At 33.1% G+C, this 17,381-nt stretch overlaps 1 protein-coding gene across 9 annotated transcripts in view; it reads left to right on the top strand.

Moving 5' to 3' along the window:
* Positions 1-17,381, top strand: part of Pcdh9 (protocadherin 9) — an 866,304-nt gene that overhangs the window by 311,229 nt on the left and 537,694 nt on the right. For 6 of the 9 annotated variants that reach the window (XM_047552459.1, XM_047552457.1, XM_047552454.1 and 3 more), the window contains one exon: positions 9,689-9,790. The exons of 2 other annotated variants lie outside the window; for them this stretch is intronic. In XM_047552459.1, the coding sequence (XP_047408415.1) occupies positions 9,689-9,790 (102 nt within the window). The remainder of the gene's footprint in view (positions 1-9,688; positions 9,791-17,381) is intronic. One more of the 9 variants, XM_047552455.1, reaches the window with a different exon arrangement.

Below are 17,381 nucleotides of genomic sequence, written 5' to 3'. Positions count from 1 at the left end.
CCAAAAATCTGAAAATCAAAACATGCCAACATTTTATATTTTTTTCAAATTAAAAAAATAAAGATGAGAGGCAAAACAAAAAATTTTAAAAAAACAACTGGGCTCCGTACGTACTATGTATACAGCTGACTTTCCCTTTCTAGCCTCTTTTGGTCTGCCTTTATAAAAATTTCACATAAGTAATCTCTACTGTAAAATTGACAAGTATTGTAGCCATTTGTATTATTATGATTCAATAAGGTATTTGTATAACATTTGGTTTTAACATTTATCATACTGTGTTTTCATTTTAAATCAAATTGTGTATTTCTAAAGCTGAATATATATATATAATATAAATGTATATTACATATACATTTACATTATACATTTATATTATATATACATTTATATTTATATTATATTTATACATTTATATTATATATATGTGTGTGTGTGTGTGTGTGTGTGTTCAATGAGGTTCAATAAGCATTTCACTTTGTTTTCTAATCCTGATGAAAGATTACAGAAAAATAATTTAAAGGTAAAGGATATATAGCAAATATTAGACAGAAATCCATAGGTACAGGTTCCAGGTCCTCATATGAGACAGATTATGTTCCAGGAAACTGAATGATTAGAACAATTTTTCAGAAAAGATAACTTACTGGGTCATTGGAATACAAATTTAATCAGTTTCTAGGAGCACTTATAAAAGTATGTGTTTTGATATAATATTGTTTAGGACAGCACATAGAGGTCTTTCTTTGTCTACTTATGCAGTGAAAATTGTTCATATGTGTTTGAGAAGGTATTGTAGAGCCAGGAACTGTTCTGTGTGTGCCCATGTGTCATACTGACAAACAGCATTGGGGAAAACACCTTCTAAAGAAATGGTCAACCCTCATCTTTTCTAGTTCTTTAATTTTTAATAATGATAACATAAACAACTAAATGATTCCAGAAAGAACACGAAGAGAAAGAAGGAAACGTGAGGGGGTGGTATCCTAGAAGGTTAGTGATAAAAATACATCCCAAAGAGAGAGTAGTCAGTAGTGCGAAGTTAGGTGAAGACTAAAAATTGACCTCTGAATTAAAATATGAAAATCCTTGCTGATTATGGTAGAGCAATTTCAGTGGGATTGAGGTGGTGAAAAATCTGATACAAGTGAATCTTTCCAAATGAATGCAGAGACGTTAGAGACACAAAGTATAGGAAATTCTTCAATACAGATTCTTTTCTGCCAATATGAATTTATTCCTTCAGAATTTTTAAATCAAAACTCTTAAGAATGTTTTATAATTCTTCATGAAAGGAATCCTTACTTTATTAAAATGGGGTAGGAATAACATTTTCAACAGGAGTTTAACAAATAGAATTGTTATTTAATGAAATCTATAGCACAAAATATGAAGCTACTGCTTCTATAATGATCCCAAGAATTTTATAACAGTGCCATTGATTTTTAGCAAACAACCATGATTTTTTAAGGAGGTGGGAGGAGTAGTGGAATAATAGTGCACATTGCTGCTCCACAAGAGATGGGTGGAAAATGTAAAGAACCACCTTTAAGCAAAGAAAACAGCTGTGTCTTATTTATGGTTATGTGACTTTCATGAGCCTTTTGTTGATTTGCTACTGTTGACATTTTTTCTCTTGATATCATGCCTATGAGGTGCTTTCTTAGGAATTTATGTCAAAAATAAAAGAGCTATAGTACCTGCTTATGTGGCAAGTTTGAGTGGGTATTTCTATAGGTAGTGAACAACAGTCTTCACAGGGAGTACAATAGGTGTTGTGGAAAAGCAAGATTTATCCATGTATTAAAATAAGGCTATCAATCACAGGTAATAGAAAGCATCAAATGGGTTTTAAAGTGTAAAACAAATGTAGTTACAGTGATTTCTGTTTAATATGATTGTTGTTATTGAGCTGTAGACCTCTCAAGTTTGATTTACATATGTACCTTGCAATATTAAATCTGATTTAGCAAATCCATTTTAACCATAGTTCATTATATAGTCATTCATATTTAATTTGGTGAGCAGTAAAATTTTTTGGTGGGGGAAATCTTGATATTTTTAAAATAAATCTTTCTGTTTCAGACAGCAACTGTTCCTGAGGTAGAAACCTGTTTGGAAGGATTCATTGTGATTAAAAATTTTTCCCTTAAGATTTTTTTTCTTCAAGTTTTGGCTAGTTATAATATTTGATCTCAAATTATTATTTGCAGTGGTGCTTTTGTTTTTTTGCTCGGATTTGTAGCTATGTAATTCCCAGAGGCAATTTGCATCATAACTCTCAAATATTCTAAAAAGTGAGGAAGTAACAGTGGGTTAACATTTTCCTTTGAAAATTTAACATTCACTGTTCTGCAAGTAGAGGCTGCACCAAAATTAGACCCAAAAAAGATTTGGTCGTGGAATTTTGCTGGGATAGGAGGACCTACCTCAGTGTCACAGTCCTATTTCAAATGCATTCATTTAGCTCATGTTTCATATTTCTTTGGGGTGTGGTTAGGAGCAAAGAAAAGATGGTTAAGGCTCACCCTTGGCACCCCAACTGGGTAGCACTCCTTATATGAAGTCCAATTCTATAAGGTCTCATTGGTTCTATGCTGATTTTAATGCACTAATGATTTCTGTCTATCCTTAAGTTAATCTTCACATGCTCTGTGATCAAACTACTATGAAACTACTCGTGACTCAAGACAATTCATTTTTTTTCAGCCTTTGTATATGTATGTTCCTCTGTCTTTTTTTTTTTAACATAGCTTTATCGTGGTCAAAGTGAAATACCATAAAATGTACATTTTTGAAGTGCACAATTTGATCAGATTTGACATGTATGTAACCAATACAATCAATATCAAAAGAATTTCCATTATTTTTAAAATTTGAAATGATGCATACTATTTTTGCACGATTTATTACATTGTAAATCAATCACCTTAAGATATATAGAACCCCATCCCCACATCAACTATTTCAAAATTAAATGGCACACTTATAAATATCTCAGAAGTCAAGGAAGAAAGGACAAGAAAAGTAAATAAAAAGTGTTTTGAATTAAGTGATAATAAAAGCTTAAAAGATCAGGATCTGTGAGATTGAAACAGTACTCACATAAGCATCTATAACAAAGTACTTGTATCAGAAACTAGCTAGAATAACAATCAAATTATTTTCAAATTATGTAGTAGGAAGGACACAATAAAAGTAAGAGCAGAAATATCTGAAATAGAGAAAAATAGTACAGCTAAAATTTGATAAAAATCAAACAAGTCTAATCAAGAAAAAAGAAAGAACATAAAAATTAATGTCAATGGAAAGGGAGCTATCAAAACAACCCTACAGATGCTAAAAATATATTAAGGTAATATTATAATTATATGCCAACGTATGTGGTAGCTTACATAATGTGGTCTATGTTAGAGAAGTATCCATGTGCTACTGAGAAGAAAGTGTATTCAGTCATAGAAGGATGAAATATTCTGTGTATGTCTGCTAAGTCAAATTATCAATTGTATTTTTTTAGTTCTATGACTTCTTTATTTAGTTTTTGCTTAGAGGACCTATCTAGTGGTGACAGAGGCATTTTAAAGTTAGTATTATTGTGTTGTGGTCTATTTAATTCTCGAAATCGAGAAAGGTTTGTTTGAATGTACATAGATGCTCCATTGTTTGGGGCATAAATATTTACAATTGTTATGTCTTGTTGATATGTAATTCTCTTAAGCAGTATGTAATAGCTTTCTTTGTCTCTTCTGATTAACTTTGGCTTAAAGTTCACATCATCTAATAAGAGGATAGAAACCTCTACTTGTTTATGAGATCCATGTAAGTGATATGTTTTCACCCATATTTTCACCTTCAGTCCATGGATGTCTTTGCCTACAAGGTTAGTCTTCTGGAGACAGCATATTGTTGGGTCTTGTTTTTAAAGTCAGTCTGCCAGTCTATGTCTTTTGATTAATGACTTTAGGCCATTAATGTTCCAGGTTATTATTGATATATAATTTGAATTTCTGGTTATTTGTGTTTATTTCTCCTTTTTAATTTGAATTAGTTTCTACTTTGGTTGATTCTTTAGTGTAGTCCCTCCCTTTGCTGATTTTCACTATTTTTATTTGATCTTCATGGAATATTTTGTTGAGAATGTGAAAATGTTCTGTAGTGCAGGCTTTCTAGCTGCAAATTCTTTCAAATTTTGTTCATCATGGAAGGTTTTATTTCATCTTCAAATCTGAAGCTTAATTTTGCTGGATATAGGATTCTTGGTTGGCATTCATTTTCTTTCAGAGCTTGGTATATGTTATTCCAGACCTTCTAGCTTTGAGGGTCTGAGTTGAGAAATCAACTGAGATCCAAATTGGTTTCCCCCTGTACATAATCTTATATTTTTCTCTTACAGTCTTTAAAAATCTATCCTTATTCTGTATATTAGGCATTTTCATTATAATGTGCCCTGGTATGGGTATGTTGAAATTTTGTACATTTGGGGTTTTGTAAGCCTCTTATATTTGATTTTTCATTTAATTCTTTAGGTTTGGGAAATTTTCTGATATTATTTCCTTGAAAAGCTTGTGCATTACTTTGGTTTGTATCTCTGTGCTTTCATCTATCCCCATAAATCTTAAATTTGGTCTTTTCATTTTATCCCATAGTTCTTGGAAGTTCTGTTCATGGTTTATTAACATCTTCTCTCTGTGGTCAATTATATTTTGAAGATTATATATTTTGTCTTCATTGCCTGAGGTTCTGTGTTCCAAGTGGTCTAGTCTGTTGGTGATGCTTTCTATTAAATTTTTAATTTGGTTTATTGTTTTCTTCATTTTGAGATTTTCTGCTTCTTGTTCTTGTTGTTTTTGTTTTTGTTTTTTTTTTCCAAACCTGTCTTTATTGAATTGATTGGTTGCTACTGGTATTTGCTCTCTTACATCATCCTTTACTTCAAAGATTGGTTTAACTATGTACATTTTAAACTCCTTCTCTGACATTTCTTCCACTGTGGTGTCAATGCATTTTGTTACTGGAGTATCTTGGTTTCCTTGGGGTGATTTGTTTCCTAGCTTTTTCATGTTGTTTTGTGTTTACTCATCTAACAGTGTGAATCTGAGGCAGCAGGGTTTCTACCCTGTGTAATTATATTGTCCCCAAAGGTATCCAGTACCTCACTGTTTAGGGGGAGACAAATAATAACAACAACAACCAATGCAATTATAGCATTAACCAAATAGTTCCTACCATGACATCTACAATTAATTATCATAATAAATTATGATAATTAATTAATTATCATAATTAATTAATTATCATAATTAACATAAGTTACACGATCAGTTATTTCCCATAATTAAAACAGTAAGTTTGCAAAAGGATTTACATTTTCAAATAGTGAAAGGGAGAGAACAGAAGTGATACAGGATGTAATAAATATGAGGGGGGAGGAGAGAAAACAGAAGTAAAAGATTAAAAGAAGAGTGAAAGAATAATAGAGATTGGCTGTTGGCAGAAGAAAAGAGAGAAGAAAGGGAAACAGGTAGGAGAAAAATATATACATAAAGCAAAATTTAAATTAAAAGATTAAAAATAAAATCAAAAGAATACAACACAAAACTAAAATATACTAATCAAACAGATTATTTAACAGAAAACTAATCCATGTAAAATAACTGGTTTCAATAATGCTAGAGATAAGAAGAAGAAAAAAAATCTAGGAAACTGTATAAATGTCAATGTACCATTAAGGTCACAAACTGTGGGAAAAAAAAAAAGAAAGAAAGAAAGAAAGAAAAGCAAAGAAAAAAAAATCTTGATGAAAAGTTAAAGAATTCTTGCCATGGCAGTTCAAAATATTCTCAGCTTCTCTTCTCAGCAGTTTTAGGTGGGGTCTTTTGGAGTGTGATGCTCCCCACTCTGGATTGCTGGAGTGAGAGAGGTAATCCTACAGGAAGAGTTCTTGGAGGCAGGGTTTAGGCTTAGGTGGACTCCAGGTTCTTCACTGAATGCTAATTGGTATGGAGATTTTAAATCAGTGCACCTCCAGTGCCCAGTACTTGCTGGTGCATGCTGGAGGACTTTACCCTACAGCTCCCCTGGGTTCCAGTTGTGTGGTGGCGGAGCCCATTCTTAGACCCCTACATCACCTGTGGACCACACATTTCCTGGTCTCAGGTTCAGTCTCCAATTTCTCCTGTCCCCACCCTTCCAATTCCTTGCCAGATGCATCTCTCCCAGCTGGCCCTGCAAGCAATAGGATTGGAGGAGTAGGGGCACAGCCAGGTGGGTTTCTGTGACCAGTTGCCCCCTGTGTAAATTTCTTTCCAAGTTTGATTTTTTTCCTGGTTATTAAACAAACTCTAGCATGTGCTTATTGGGCCTGTATTTCAGGCTAAACTCGGGACTGCCAGGAATTGGGCCCCTCTGTGGCTGGTCCCCCTCACAGCAGCTTCCTTTGTCCTCCACATACCGCCTGGAGAGATGGTGGTTTCTTTCCCCACACACTGATATTGTGCAGCATGTCTTAGATTTGCCAGGCAATGTCCTTGATCTCTAAATGCTCTGTACTCAGACATGCCTAGGGTCTCCCAAAAATGCAGGTTCCTTTAATTCCCTTATCCCTCCACTATGCTCATGGAGGGACTGCACTGGCTGGTGTATCCAGCCTGGTCGTAGCAGCCACAGTGGCTGTGACCCTGGGGATTTCTTCCTTATTTTTTATATCCATCCTCCTGAGTCCCTGATCTGCTTTGAATGTTTAGTTTTAAATTCCAGTAAAGTCCCTACTATTTTTTTGTTCACCCATCTTGCTGAGAATTTGCCTGTCTGCTTTCTTGGTTTCACTCCACGGAGCAGACAGGAAAACAACCTCCTGTAGTCAGCCATCTTAGGTCCTTCTGTCTTGAATGCATGCTAACCATGTTCCTCTGATCAGTTGATCTTTCGAGACTCTGCCCATGTTTCAAATCCAAGAGTCTAGTCATTCCTTCTTCTTTGCAATCTGTGCATATACTTTACACAGCATTTTTACATGTCGTGACGGCTATCTGTTTCCATGTGTGGTTTCACTGCTAAAGTGGGAATATTATGGATATTAAATGCCATATGTCAATGAGCTAGTAAAATCCTAATACAGTATGCAATCATCAAATGATTGAATATCAGTCAAACAACAAATGAACAGAATAAATGAGCGAATGAATGGGCAAATAGATGAACCCATTGAGGGAGATGTAGCAGGGTAGAAATAACAAACGTCTTATCACTTAGGAGTGCCTTTACTGGGCAAATAAATGTTACTGAATATTTCTGAATCTCTTCTCCATTTGTTAAAGGATTCTGTTTTCTATTCATTTGCAGAAGATTCTACTGGATAACACAGAGTTTCTTTCATGTGAAGGTATAAAGTGTTATGCAGATAAAGGTTGTTTTCAGGTTCAAAGGCATTATGATATATTCATGAAAAAAAAAAAAACAAAACCCAAAATATGACAAGTTAAAGAAAGAACTGATGCTGAGGAGGAAAATAAGAGATTGAAAGAAGAGTTTAGTATTCAAAATAGTGTCCTGAGGGTCAAAGAAGTTTTAACCTTAACTCAGGAATTAACTCTGGCTGCACATTAGAATTACCTGAGTATTTAAAAATAACTTATGCCTGAGCTCTAATTTAAGCGGTGTGAGGCAGGGCTCAGTCATTGACATTTTTAAGATGCTCTCCAGGTGATAGAACAGTTGTGTGAACAACTGCTGGGACACAGGAATTTAGGAAATGTTTCTTAGAAGAAAAACTGCATAATAAATGAGATGTTTGAGGAAGATTAATCAGCTTGAATACATATGAGGAGAGGCCAGAACAGAATTTGAGTGATGAAAACATCCAGAAACATTACAGATAAAAATAACCATCTTTAAGGCATACCCCCACTTTTCTTGTTTAGATAGCTAGGGAAACTGCTATGGAGAGATAGGTCCTCATAGTTAATAATGAAGTTGTTCAGACAAATTTAGGAACATGGAAGAGAACAAAATCAGCAAAGCAGCATTGTACAAACTACACATACAATTTATTCAGGTTGCAAGCAGAAGTTAAAATGTCCTTGCATTCCTTGAATTATCTGCATAGAGTTCCTAGAGGAGGCAAGTTTGAACAGCATTGAAATCAAGTTGTTTGTAGAGCAGACAGTCATGATAACATGTTTATAATATGGGTGTTTAGGATTTAAGGGTTAAGTTGTACCTTTCTAGATGTCTTTAGCTATTTCTCTTCAACAAAATAAATGAAACAGTTGATATCCAGTGTTTAAAAGTATATTTAAATATTTACTATGGTGATCCTAAAGTGAAAATATAGTGAGTTCAATAAACTAAATTCTAAAAAGTAATTTGTTTTTAAAAATATTTTTAACAGTAAATTCCCAAAAGATTTTTCATTGAGAGGGGCAAAGTAACATTTTATTAATGAAGAAGAAACATGGCATACTAATTTAAAAAAATAGTTTTTTCCCCTGTAACTAAAAACATGCTATGTGTTGGATCTTATGGAGGAAGAAAGGATATATATAAATGACATGCCTCTTCTGGAGCAATTGCAGTATGTTTTTATTAAAATAGAACACTTAGATATTACAAAGTTATGCCAAACAAATGACCAAGCAGCAATACTTTAAAATATTTATTGCCTTGCTGGGCAAAGTGATGCATTCCTATAATCCCAGTAGCTCAGGGGGCTGTGGCAGGAGAATCCCAAGTCATAAACCAGCCTCAGCAACTTAGGGAGGCCGTAAGCAACTTAGCTAGACTCTGTTTCAAAATAAAAAGGGTTAGGGATGTGGCTAAGGGATTGAGTGCCCCTGGATTCAATCCCTGGTACCACAAAAAAAAAAAAAAAAAAAAAAAAATTGCCTTGACTCAGTGAAGAGATTTAAGGCAGAAGGAAACAAAGAACCTAGAAGTTCATATGTTTTACTTTCATATGAAAAGCTCTTGTGAGGAATATGGAAAGCAGCCATTTTAACATTTTTTACAGAGAAAGGCCAAGCCATAATTTAATTTCTTAGGCTCTATAATTCACATCCACTTCCAAGGAATTATTTTAGTTTGTTTGTTTCTTATAAAGACATTATATTTAGAACAGGAAAAGTAAACTAATATTTTAAAACACTAAACTTTTATTTTATCAGTTTTATCTATTTCACATATATCATTTATAAAGGCAGTTTGTGTGCTAAAGAAGGAAATAGGGAATAGTGGCAAAATATTTAATAGATACAGGGCCATGTGGGGAAAAATACTATTATGCTCCCATTTCCCCATCTATAAGTAGAATAATAATGATATCTGTGTTAGAGGCTAATGTGTGTATAATATCTACCAAGTTCTTAGGTCATACCTCCCACAGAGAGTAGCACCATGTAATTAGCTACTGAAGTCATAAATTTAATAAATAAATACTGCTTTAAAAATAACAACCATACATTTCTTCAGTTTTGCAAAAACGTATTGACAATCTGTTCATCCAGAGAATATTTTTTTACCTTTTTGATAAAGGTTCACTATTAATGCATGCATCTGCAAGTGTAGACACTTGTTAGCTCCAATGGCATTCCATTATTAGGCTCATAGCCAAATAACCTCGCCTCTCAGTAGACAACAGTAGACACTCTAAACGTGGAGTGGTTTGTCACGATTATTTGGTAATCTCTTTCAGTGTAACTCACACAGCAAAAGTGACAATATTCCTGTCACTCCTCAGAATTGTCCCAGCTCTGCGGGTTTCCACATTCAGGAGAATGAAGAAAACCATTATGAGGTATGCCATATCTCTATCGAGACCATCTTAGTACTGAGCAATTTTCATTTTCCTCATGATTTTAAATGCTCTATGGTAACTATTACAGATATTTTCTTTACTGACCTCTTTTATGGTCACATTTTAATTTTAGGGCTTAAAGTAGCGTTAAGTAAATACTTTTACAAAAAAATCAGTGATAATCTTTTTCCTGTGGGATAATTGTCCAACTACTAAATACAATGTTCATGACACTGAATAAAAAAATGATGTCTTTCTAAACCTAGTTTTGGAGAAAGTAATGGGTGACTTTCTTTTGGACTTAGAAGTTTTGATTGATTTCTTTTTTAATTGAGCCTAAAGGATATGCACATCTGTTTGTTGGAAGAATGATTTTCTTCATTCCTCTATACTCAAGGAAGATACAGAAGACAATGGTACTTGGTGTGATTTAGTTAAATTGGCAGTTTCATTGATCTTTTCTTTTTTAACCACTTTTCCTCAATTTTATATATTTCCCTGCCATTTCACCTTAAAAACTATTACTTTCTTTTTTTAAAAAAAAATGAATTCATTCACAGTAAAATGGAAAATTGGTGGGTTTTTTCTCCTCCTTTTTTTGTTATTTTTGAGAGAGCAATTCAGTACCAATTATTCCACCACAGATGGATATAGAAATTTGTTTTCTTACATTCTATTTTTTAAAAGTGTTGAAAATATGAAATTTATCACTCTTAACCATTTTTAAGTGTATTTTTCAATAATTTATTATATAGTCACCTTGTTGCACAATGGAATGAGTTAAATACTTATAAGAAATTATGTATAATAGTTATCTATACTAATAACAATTAATATTAATCTATATCTAATATTAAAACATATATGCTGCTTCCTCTAGTTTTAGTCATAATATACAGATGATCCATAGATAAATAAATGTGTATGTATGTTTGTGCTTATGTTTTATTCCATTTTCTCACTGAATATAGGTGATATAAATTGATGTAACTAGCAAGATTTCATCATTAACTTATCATTCCTAACCTATCACTTTTAATTTAGGTATGATAGTCATTGTTTACTTAGAAATATTAACATCAGTTATTGAGACATTTTTGTCGACACTGCTCTAAGAACTTTATATGAATCGCTATAATTCTTCTAATCTATCACTGAATATAATACATGCTACTACTTTATCTGCCAGTATGGGAAAATGTAAACAATTAAATACTGATAAATGCTTATTTATGATTGATTTAACATGCATCTTGCTTTGAGATATGTTAGAAAAGGGAACATTTTTATACTTATTGAAATATTGTTTGCTTAACCCTGTCAACAACCCCATTAGGGAGGTATGATTATTATCATTTTGCAGATGGAGAAACTGAAACATAAAGGTTATGTAATTTATCAAAATACACACATTGTTGGTGGGGTTGAAATATAGTAACAACATGAGTTCTGAAATTACAAGGATAACTAAGTTGTGATGCTATCTTAACTAAAAACAAACATAAAGTCTCTCACAGGTTTCTGTCAGGAATCATAGAAATTACATAAAAACAATAGCGAGTCACAACCTGAAGACAGGAGAAGAGAGTAGATGACCTAAGTCAGATGCTAACTACCAATAGCAGTAGAAATAGTTCCGATCAGTATTTCTTATCTTGGAGTCATATAATGATTCTATTGTCAAACTGCATAAAAAGTAGTTTTCCAAGCAAGTGTTAAAGAAAATGGTTCATATCTGAAGTTCTTTCTTAAATCAGATTTCAAGCAAAGTGCCAAATTCAAACTAACTGTCCTGTTCAAGAATTCCCTTCCTGGCATACCTTCTGTTATTGGATACCCAGAGCACCATAGTAGTAAAAATAAAACAACCGAAGTAAAAAAAGTGCTTATTATTTTCATTCCTAAATGCATATCTACTTTACTTTGATCTATACATTTTATTTTCATTTCCCTCCTGCTGTGTCCCATTTCTTTACCATGAAAGAGCACAGGATGCAGACAGAGATTTCAGTGTCTATATTCTGCAATCTATAGGAAAATGTCTCATAGTTATTGGAATTCACACAAACCTGCATCTCAGTATGAGTAGCTGTTCCCTGTCACTGTTTTTGATGCTTGAGCTAAAGAGTTTTTACAAAATGGTCTAGTGTTCAGTGTATGAATTTTTGAGATAAGACTTCCCTTGTAGGAATGAAATCCGAAAATCAATGTCAGATGGAAATCTTAGCTTCAAGAGTTAGGGAGATTGGTGGAAGGGTTTAAAATGAGTGTGAATTTTAGCTGCCAGACCTTGGAAAGGTGGCGGTTATCATGGGTGTGAAATTCATAGGTGCAGATGGTGGATTAAGATATCCCAGGCTGGACCAGTGCTATAAATCTCCACAGCAAAATTGAGAAACCCATTTTGATAAGGAACATATTTTTGACCTTCTATAAAATTTTATAATGTAAGTTTTGCTGGATTAATAAATTCATACAAGTTAAAATTTTCATTGGTTTCATGAAAATATCAAATGTATCAAATATTGTGATGTAAATAATAGAATACAAGTATGTCATATGGTGAGTAAGAACAGTGAGTGGGAAGAGAATGTACCTGAATAAAATGATTCCTTTTTCTATTACTATATGTCTTGCATTTTACATGCATAACACATTTCAAGACAGTAGTTTCCAGGATAAATATAACCCATTCCCACTAATGATGAAGTTATGAGACTTGAGTCTAGGTCACCAACCAAGGGCATAGAGTAGAATGAAATGATAATGTTGTCTTCTACCTTCAAAGGAAAAAAAAATTTCTTCAGTCTTACTTGGTTTTGTCTTATATTTTGTTTTCTAAAAAAATTCATATACCAAATAATATTTAGTATATGAATACGCTACATACCTTTTATTTTCCTGTTCTTGCTAATTTTGAATATTATATGCCTGCATTTTCCTGTACTTAGAAACAATATAGTCATATTGACCAGCATACTTAGCTTTTAATAAATAATTATTAGTCCTTGGACAAGGTATTATAATCAATTAAAATTATAATAATTAATGAATGAATCACTTCAAAAATTACAGTTTTGTGTCACAATATTTGGGAGTGTAAGGGTATTTACAATTGTTAATTTTTTACTAATAATTAACTAAATTAAAATAAACCAGTTAATTTTCATTTTCTTCATAAAAGTAGGACTTCCCTAAAACATTTACTGTATTAAAATATATACCCAAAGACACCCTCACACACAGTATATGCCTATATTTTTGCATACATATTTTAGGGATAGTTCATGATATATAAAAATATTTTAATTATCAGTAACATACAAAATTGCCCTAAACATTCAATGAATTGAGAAAAATGATAAATAATGTGCTACCTCTCAGTCACTCACTGAGAAAGATCGCATATATAATGACCAGTGGAGAAAGCATGTTGACTAACAGTCTGGCTTACTAGATAAGGACGTAGTCCCTCCTTCACCCTTTTATCATGTAGTCCCTAAATACTAAAGGGAGTCACCTCAGTAATGTTTCTCAAAGGCTAAATAATGTACTTTATGTGGCTTTATGGAAAAATTTTCAGTTCAATTCCCTGTATTTCTGCAACAGATACAAATAAATCAGTTAATAAATTTTCTACCAGTTCAGAATTTTTTCAATTATTTAACACTATGTAAAGATTGGCCATCAACTTCTTTTACTCTTTAATAAACACATTCTGCCAATTCTTCCTTCACCACAGAAGAAGTGGACTTGGTTGTATTCACAGGAAGAGCCACTTTTGACAGATTTGCTGATGGTGTCAGCAATGGTCACAGGCTTGATGGACAGCCACAAACCTTGTGATGGCCCAGCTCCTGCTAATTAGTTGTTTGACGCACTCTGTGTGCCACAGTCTCAGTCTTACCAGCCAAAGACATCTTTACCATTCAGAATGACAGCTGTGATACAGCTGTTTGTGGAGAGAATGGAGTACAGAAAAAGAGGGAACCATAGAGCCTATCATCAGAGGTTTGTGAAGATAAAACAAACAAACAAAAACCCCAATGGGTGGAATAAAAACAGTATAAATCTGTTGAATGAGTATAGAAGTCATGTTCATTCATAAAATGACAACGCATAATATCTGACTGTGAGAATTAGAGAAAAATACAGGTACCTCCCAAGTTCATTTTAAAGCAATTGAAGTTGCATCTCTTTTGATTAAAGTCTTCAAGCATTTGCTTGTGGAATTAACATAGTTGTGTAGAGTTGTTGGAAGTTTCTGCCCATGTCCATGGACACTAATGAGAAAGTCTTGTATTTGAACACTTGCAGAGTTCATGGTCATACCACATATAGAAATGGAAAAAAAAAATAGAACCTCCTTGTGATGTTTAGAAAAGTGTACTTACATTGAAGTAATAATGAATGAAGCTCTTTGCATTTATTGCTGAGTGTGAACTGTGAGATTCCTTTTTAATCACTATTCGAATAATCTATCTGATGGAAACTTATAGTACCAAATATTAGAAGTATATATTGAGTTAATTAATTAAGTATATATTGAGTTAATCTAATTAAGTTAAATATTTTTCACATAAGTAGTTCATATTATAAAATCCTCATTTTAGTTTCAAAACATCCAATAAAAATGCTTTAATGCAATAACTAATAATTTATATAATAACCAATCACAGACATGATTTGTAAATATGTTCTAAATTATGACCCATATTACAGAAATCATAACAATGAAATACACTTTTATGCTTGTAATGGCATCTAAATATTTATAAAATATAAATATTGTTATACTCTGATGTCATGTAATGATTATTTCAGAGGGCCTGAAATATAATATGTTGTGTCATCAAATTGGGTAATACCAAGGTAGAATTATAACTGGTCTTATCTGTTCTATAGCACAAGCAGATATAAGCAGAAGAATGTTAAACCAATTTTAAATGATTCAAATAACTCATCTATGCCAGTAAAAGATAATATAAATTACATAATTCAACTTTGACTTGCTTTTAGCTTTTACTTTTAGTAATTTTAAGTTTAAATATATTAAAACTTATTTACAAATGCAGGAAGCTACATGGAATTATTCTAATTATTGAGGAATAATTACTGGGACTTTTATCTTCTATGGATTAGGTTAGACAGTGCATTTATGTCAGAATATAAGTATACTGTATTTATTGAATACAAACTAAATCTTGAAAAAGAATAAGCAAACTGGGTGAGGCGGCACTTGTCTGTAATTCCAGCAGCTTGGGAGGCTGAGGCAGGAGGAACGACAGTTCAAAGTCAGCCTCAGCAAGAGTGGGGTGCTAAGCAACTCAGTAAGACCCTGTCTCTAAATAAAATACAAAATAGGGCTGGGGATATGACTCAATGGTCAAGTGTCCCTGAGTTCAATCCCCAGAAACAAAACAAAACAAAAAAAAAGAATAGGGAGAGGTCTTTTCTTTAAGTGCTATTTTTTCAATTGTGGAATTAGAAGAAATCAAGATCTTTCCTTATCTACAGAATTGTATATGAGAGTGAGAGAGGGAGAGAGAGAGAGAGAGAGAGAGAGAGAGAGAGAGAGAGAGAGAGAGAGAGAGAGAAAGATTCCCTATTCAGCAGATCCATGGTAGACTCTAAACCCGAACATTTTTGAGAAACTTTTCAAATCCAATGAGTTTTTTATGGGTGTGGACAGAAGGACTGAAGGCAGAGTTTTAATGATGCTTAGCAGGTCATGTAGCAAAATTAGTGTCTTGCAATCTGAGGATCAGGATGAGTGTTTTGGTCTTTGTTTCTAATGGAACAGAAGATAGAAAAATTCAGCAAATTCTGTAGGACAGAATAAGTTGGGTAGAATGGAAAAGAGTAAGGAGACAGAGAATAAGTGTGAAAACATAGAAGAGAATGAGAATGGAAAATACTATATCCTATGATGTATATAGTGTAGCCAAGTGTTATTTCACTTAAACTACTGGTTTACTTTACTATGCATGTGTGTTTATACTTTGTCACAGTGTGGACTGGCCATTGTGAGTCAAAATTGAAAGTTTGAAAACCAGTGGTAATGACTGTGGGTGTGGATCAGTGGCATAACGCTTGGCTAGGAAGTGCAAGACCCTAGGTTCAACCCCCTACCCAAAATAAATAAGTGAAAAAAAGAAAGGGAAGGAGGGAGGGAAGAAAAAAACAAAAAACACTGATTAAAAAAAAGTAACACATACTTACAACTTATCATTTATCAGATTCTTTTCAAAAGCACTTTTATTATACTAACTGCACTAATAACTCCTTGGGATAAAATCTGCAACTCCTTGTTTACAATTTAGTAGATGAGGACATAGAGAGCTACCTAGCACAAAGTCATCTTAGCAGATAAGGTGCTCTAAAGGATTCAAACCCAAATGGGCTGTGCTCTGAGTGACTAATCTATGATTACTGACAAAGATGGCAGCAAGTCCAGGATTGACACTAGCCTTCTGACTTTCAGTGCAATTCAGTACTGCTCTACTTCATCAGTTCCCTCCCTGCTAGGAAGCTCCAAATCCCAGAGAGCATTTGCTAACCTTGGTTTATTGAATCAGTTTTCTAGACTGAATGAGGTTAGAAAGGATTGCTATCAATACTTCCTCCTGGTGTTTCACAAATGAATTCCCATATAAATGCATTCAACACACATAAAGTAAATTAACCTATTTTCATTTGATTAACCCATTCACTTGTAAAGTTATATGACTAGAAAACCATATTCAAAGAACTGTTATACCGTATAACCCATTTTTGGTGAATACTGGTCTAGATCATGAATGATACCACATGTGAGGGTAATATGAGACTAGCAGAAAAATAAATCATTATTTGGCTAAATTTTTTATTTAATTTTTCAAAATGCCAACTTACATGTTTACATTATAAAATTGGAATAAAAGTAGTGGGAATGCTACAGGAAACTATTTAATAAGAATTTATTTTCTAGCTGCAGAAGATGAAAGTCCGCTAATGCCCCGGACTCATAATGTCCCATATAATTCTATACAGTGCCAGTTAAAGTCTGAGAAGGAGACAAAAAGCAACAGCCAAACCCCGCAGAAAAACAAAGCATAATGCATGCAGAGTTTATAATGAATTCTAAAATAATGAAGTTCACACATCTAATATATACTACATATGTGAGTTTAGCCCACATACAGAAATAGGAATTTTTTTAAAGCATACTTTGGAGAAGCAGCTTATACTCTTTCACATTTATCTCATAGTCTAATATGCCTATTCTGTGGGTATATAATTATTTCTATATTTTTGGCCTGGAAGCTAAGCTGCTTTGAAGTGTACTTTCTGGCTGAATTATCTCAATTTTAACTTGATGACTATTTAGGACACAACATGTATCCAAAAAAATGCCTATTACAAAATTTTAGCAAATCTCACATTGCTATTTAATTTCGAGTAATTTGTAAACATGCATTGTTTTTCCTAAAAATTTACAAGAGTTTTATTTTTGTTTTCAAAGTGGTGGCTGGTTTATTTATTCTTTTATTGACCTAGTTATATAAGAAGTCTTTTAAGCGAGACCATGGAAAATCTCAGCTTTCCCTGG

The sequence above is a fragment of the Sciurus carolinensis genome, chromosome 5 (genome assembly GCF_902686445.1).
Source record: "Sciurus carolinensis chromosome 5, mSciCar1.2, whole genome shotgun sequence".
In the NCBI taxonomy this organism is placed as follows: domain Eukaryota; kingdom Metazoa; phylum Chordata; class Mammalia; order Rodentia; family Sciuridae; genus Sciurus; species Sciurus carolinensis.
Note: the sequence above shows the minus strand (reverse complement) of the source record. Positions and strands in the feature narration are given on the sequence as shown.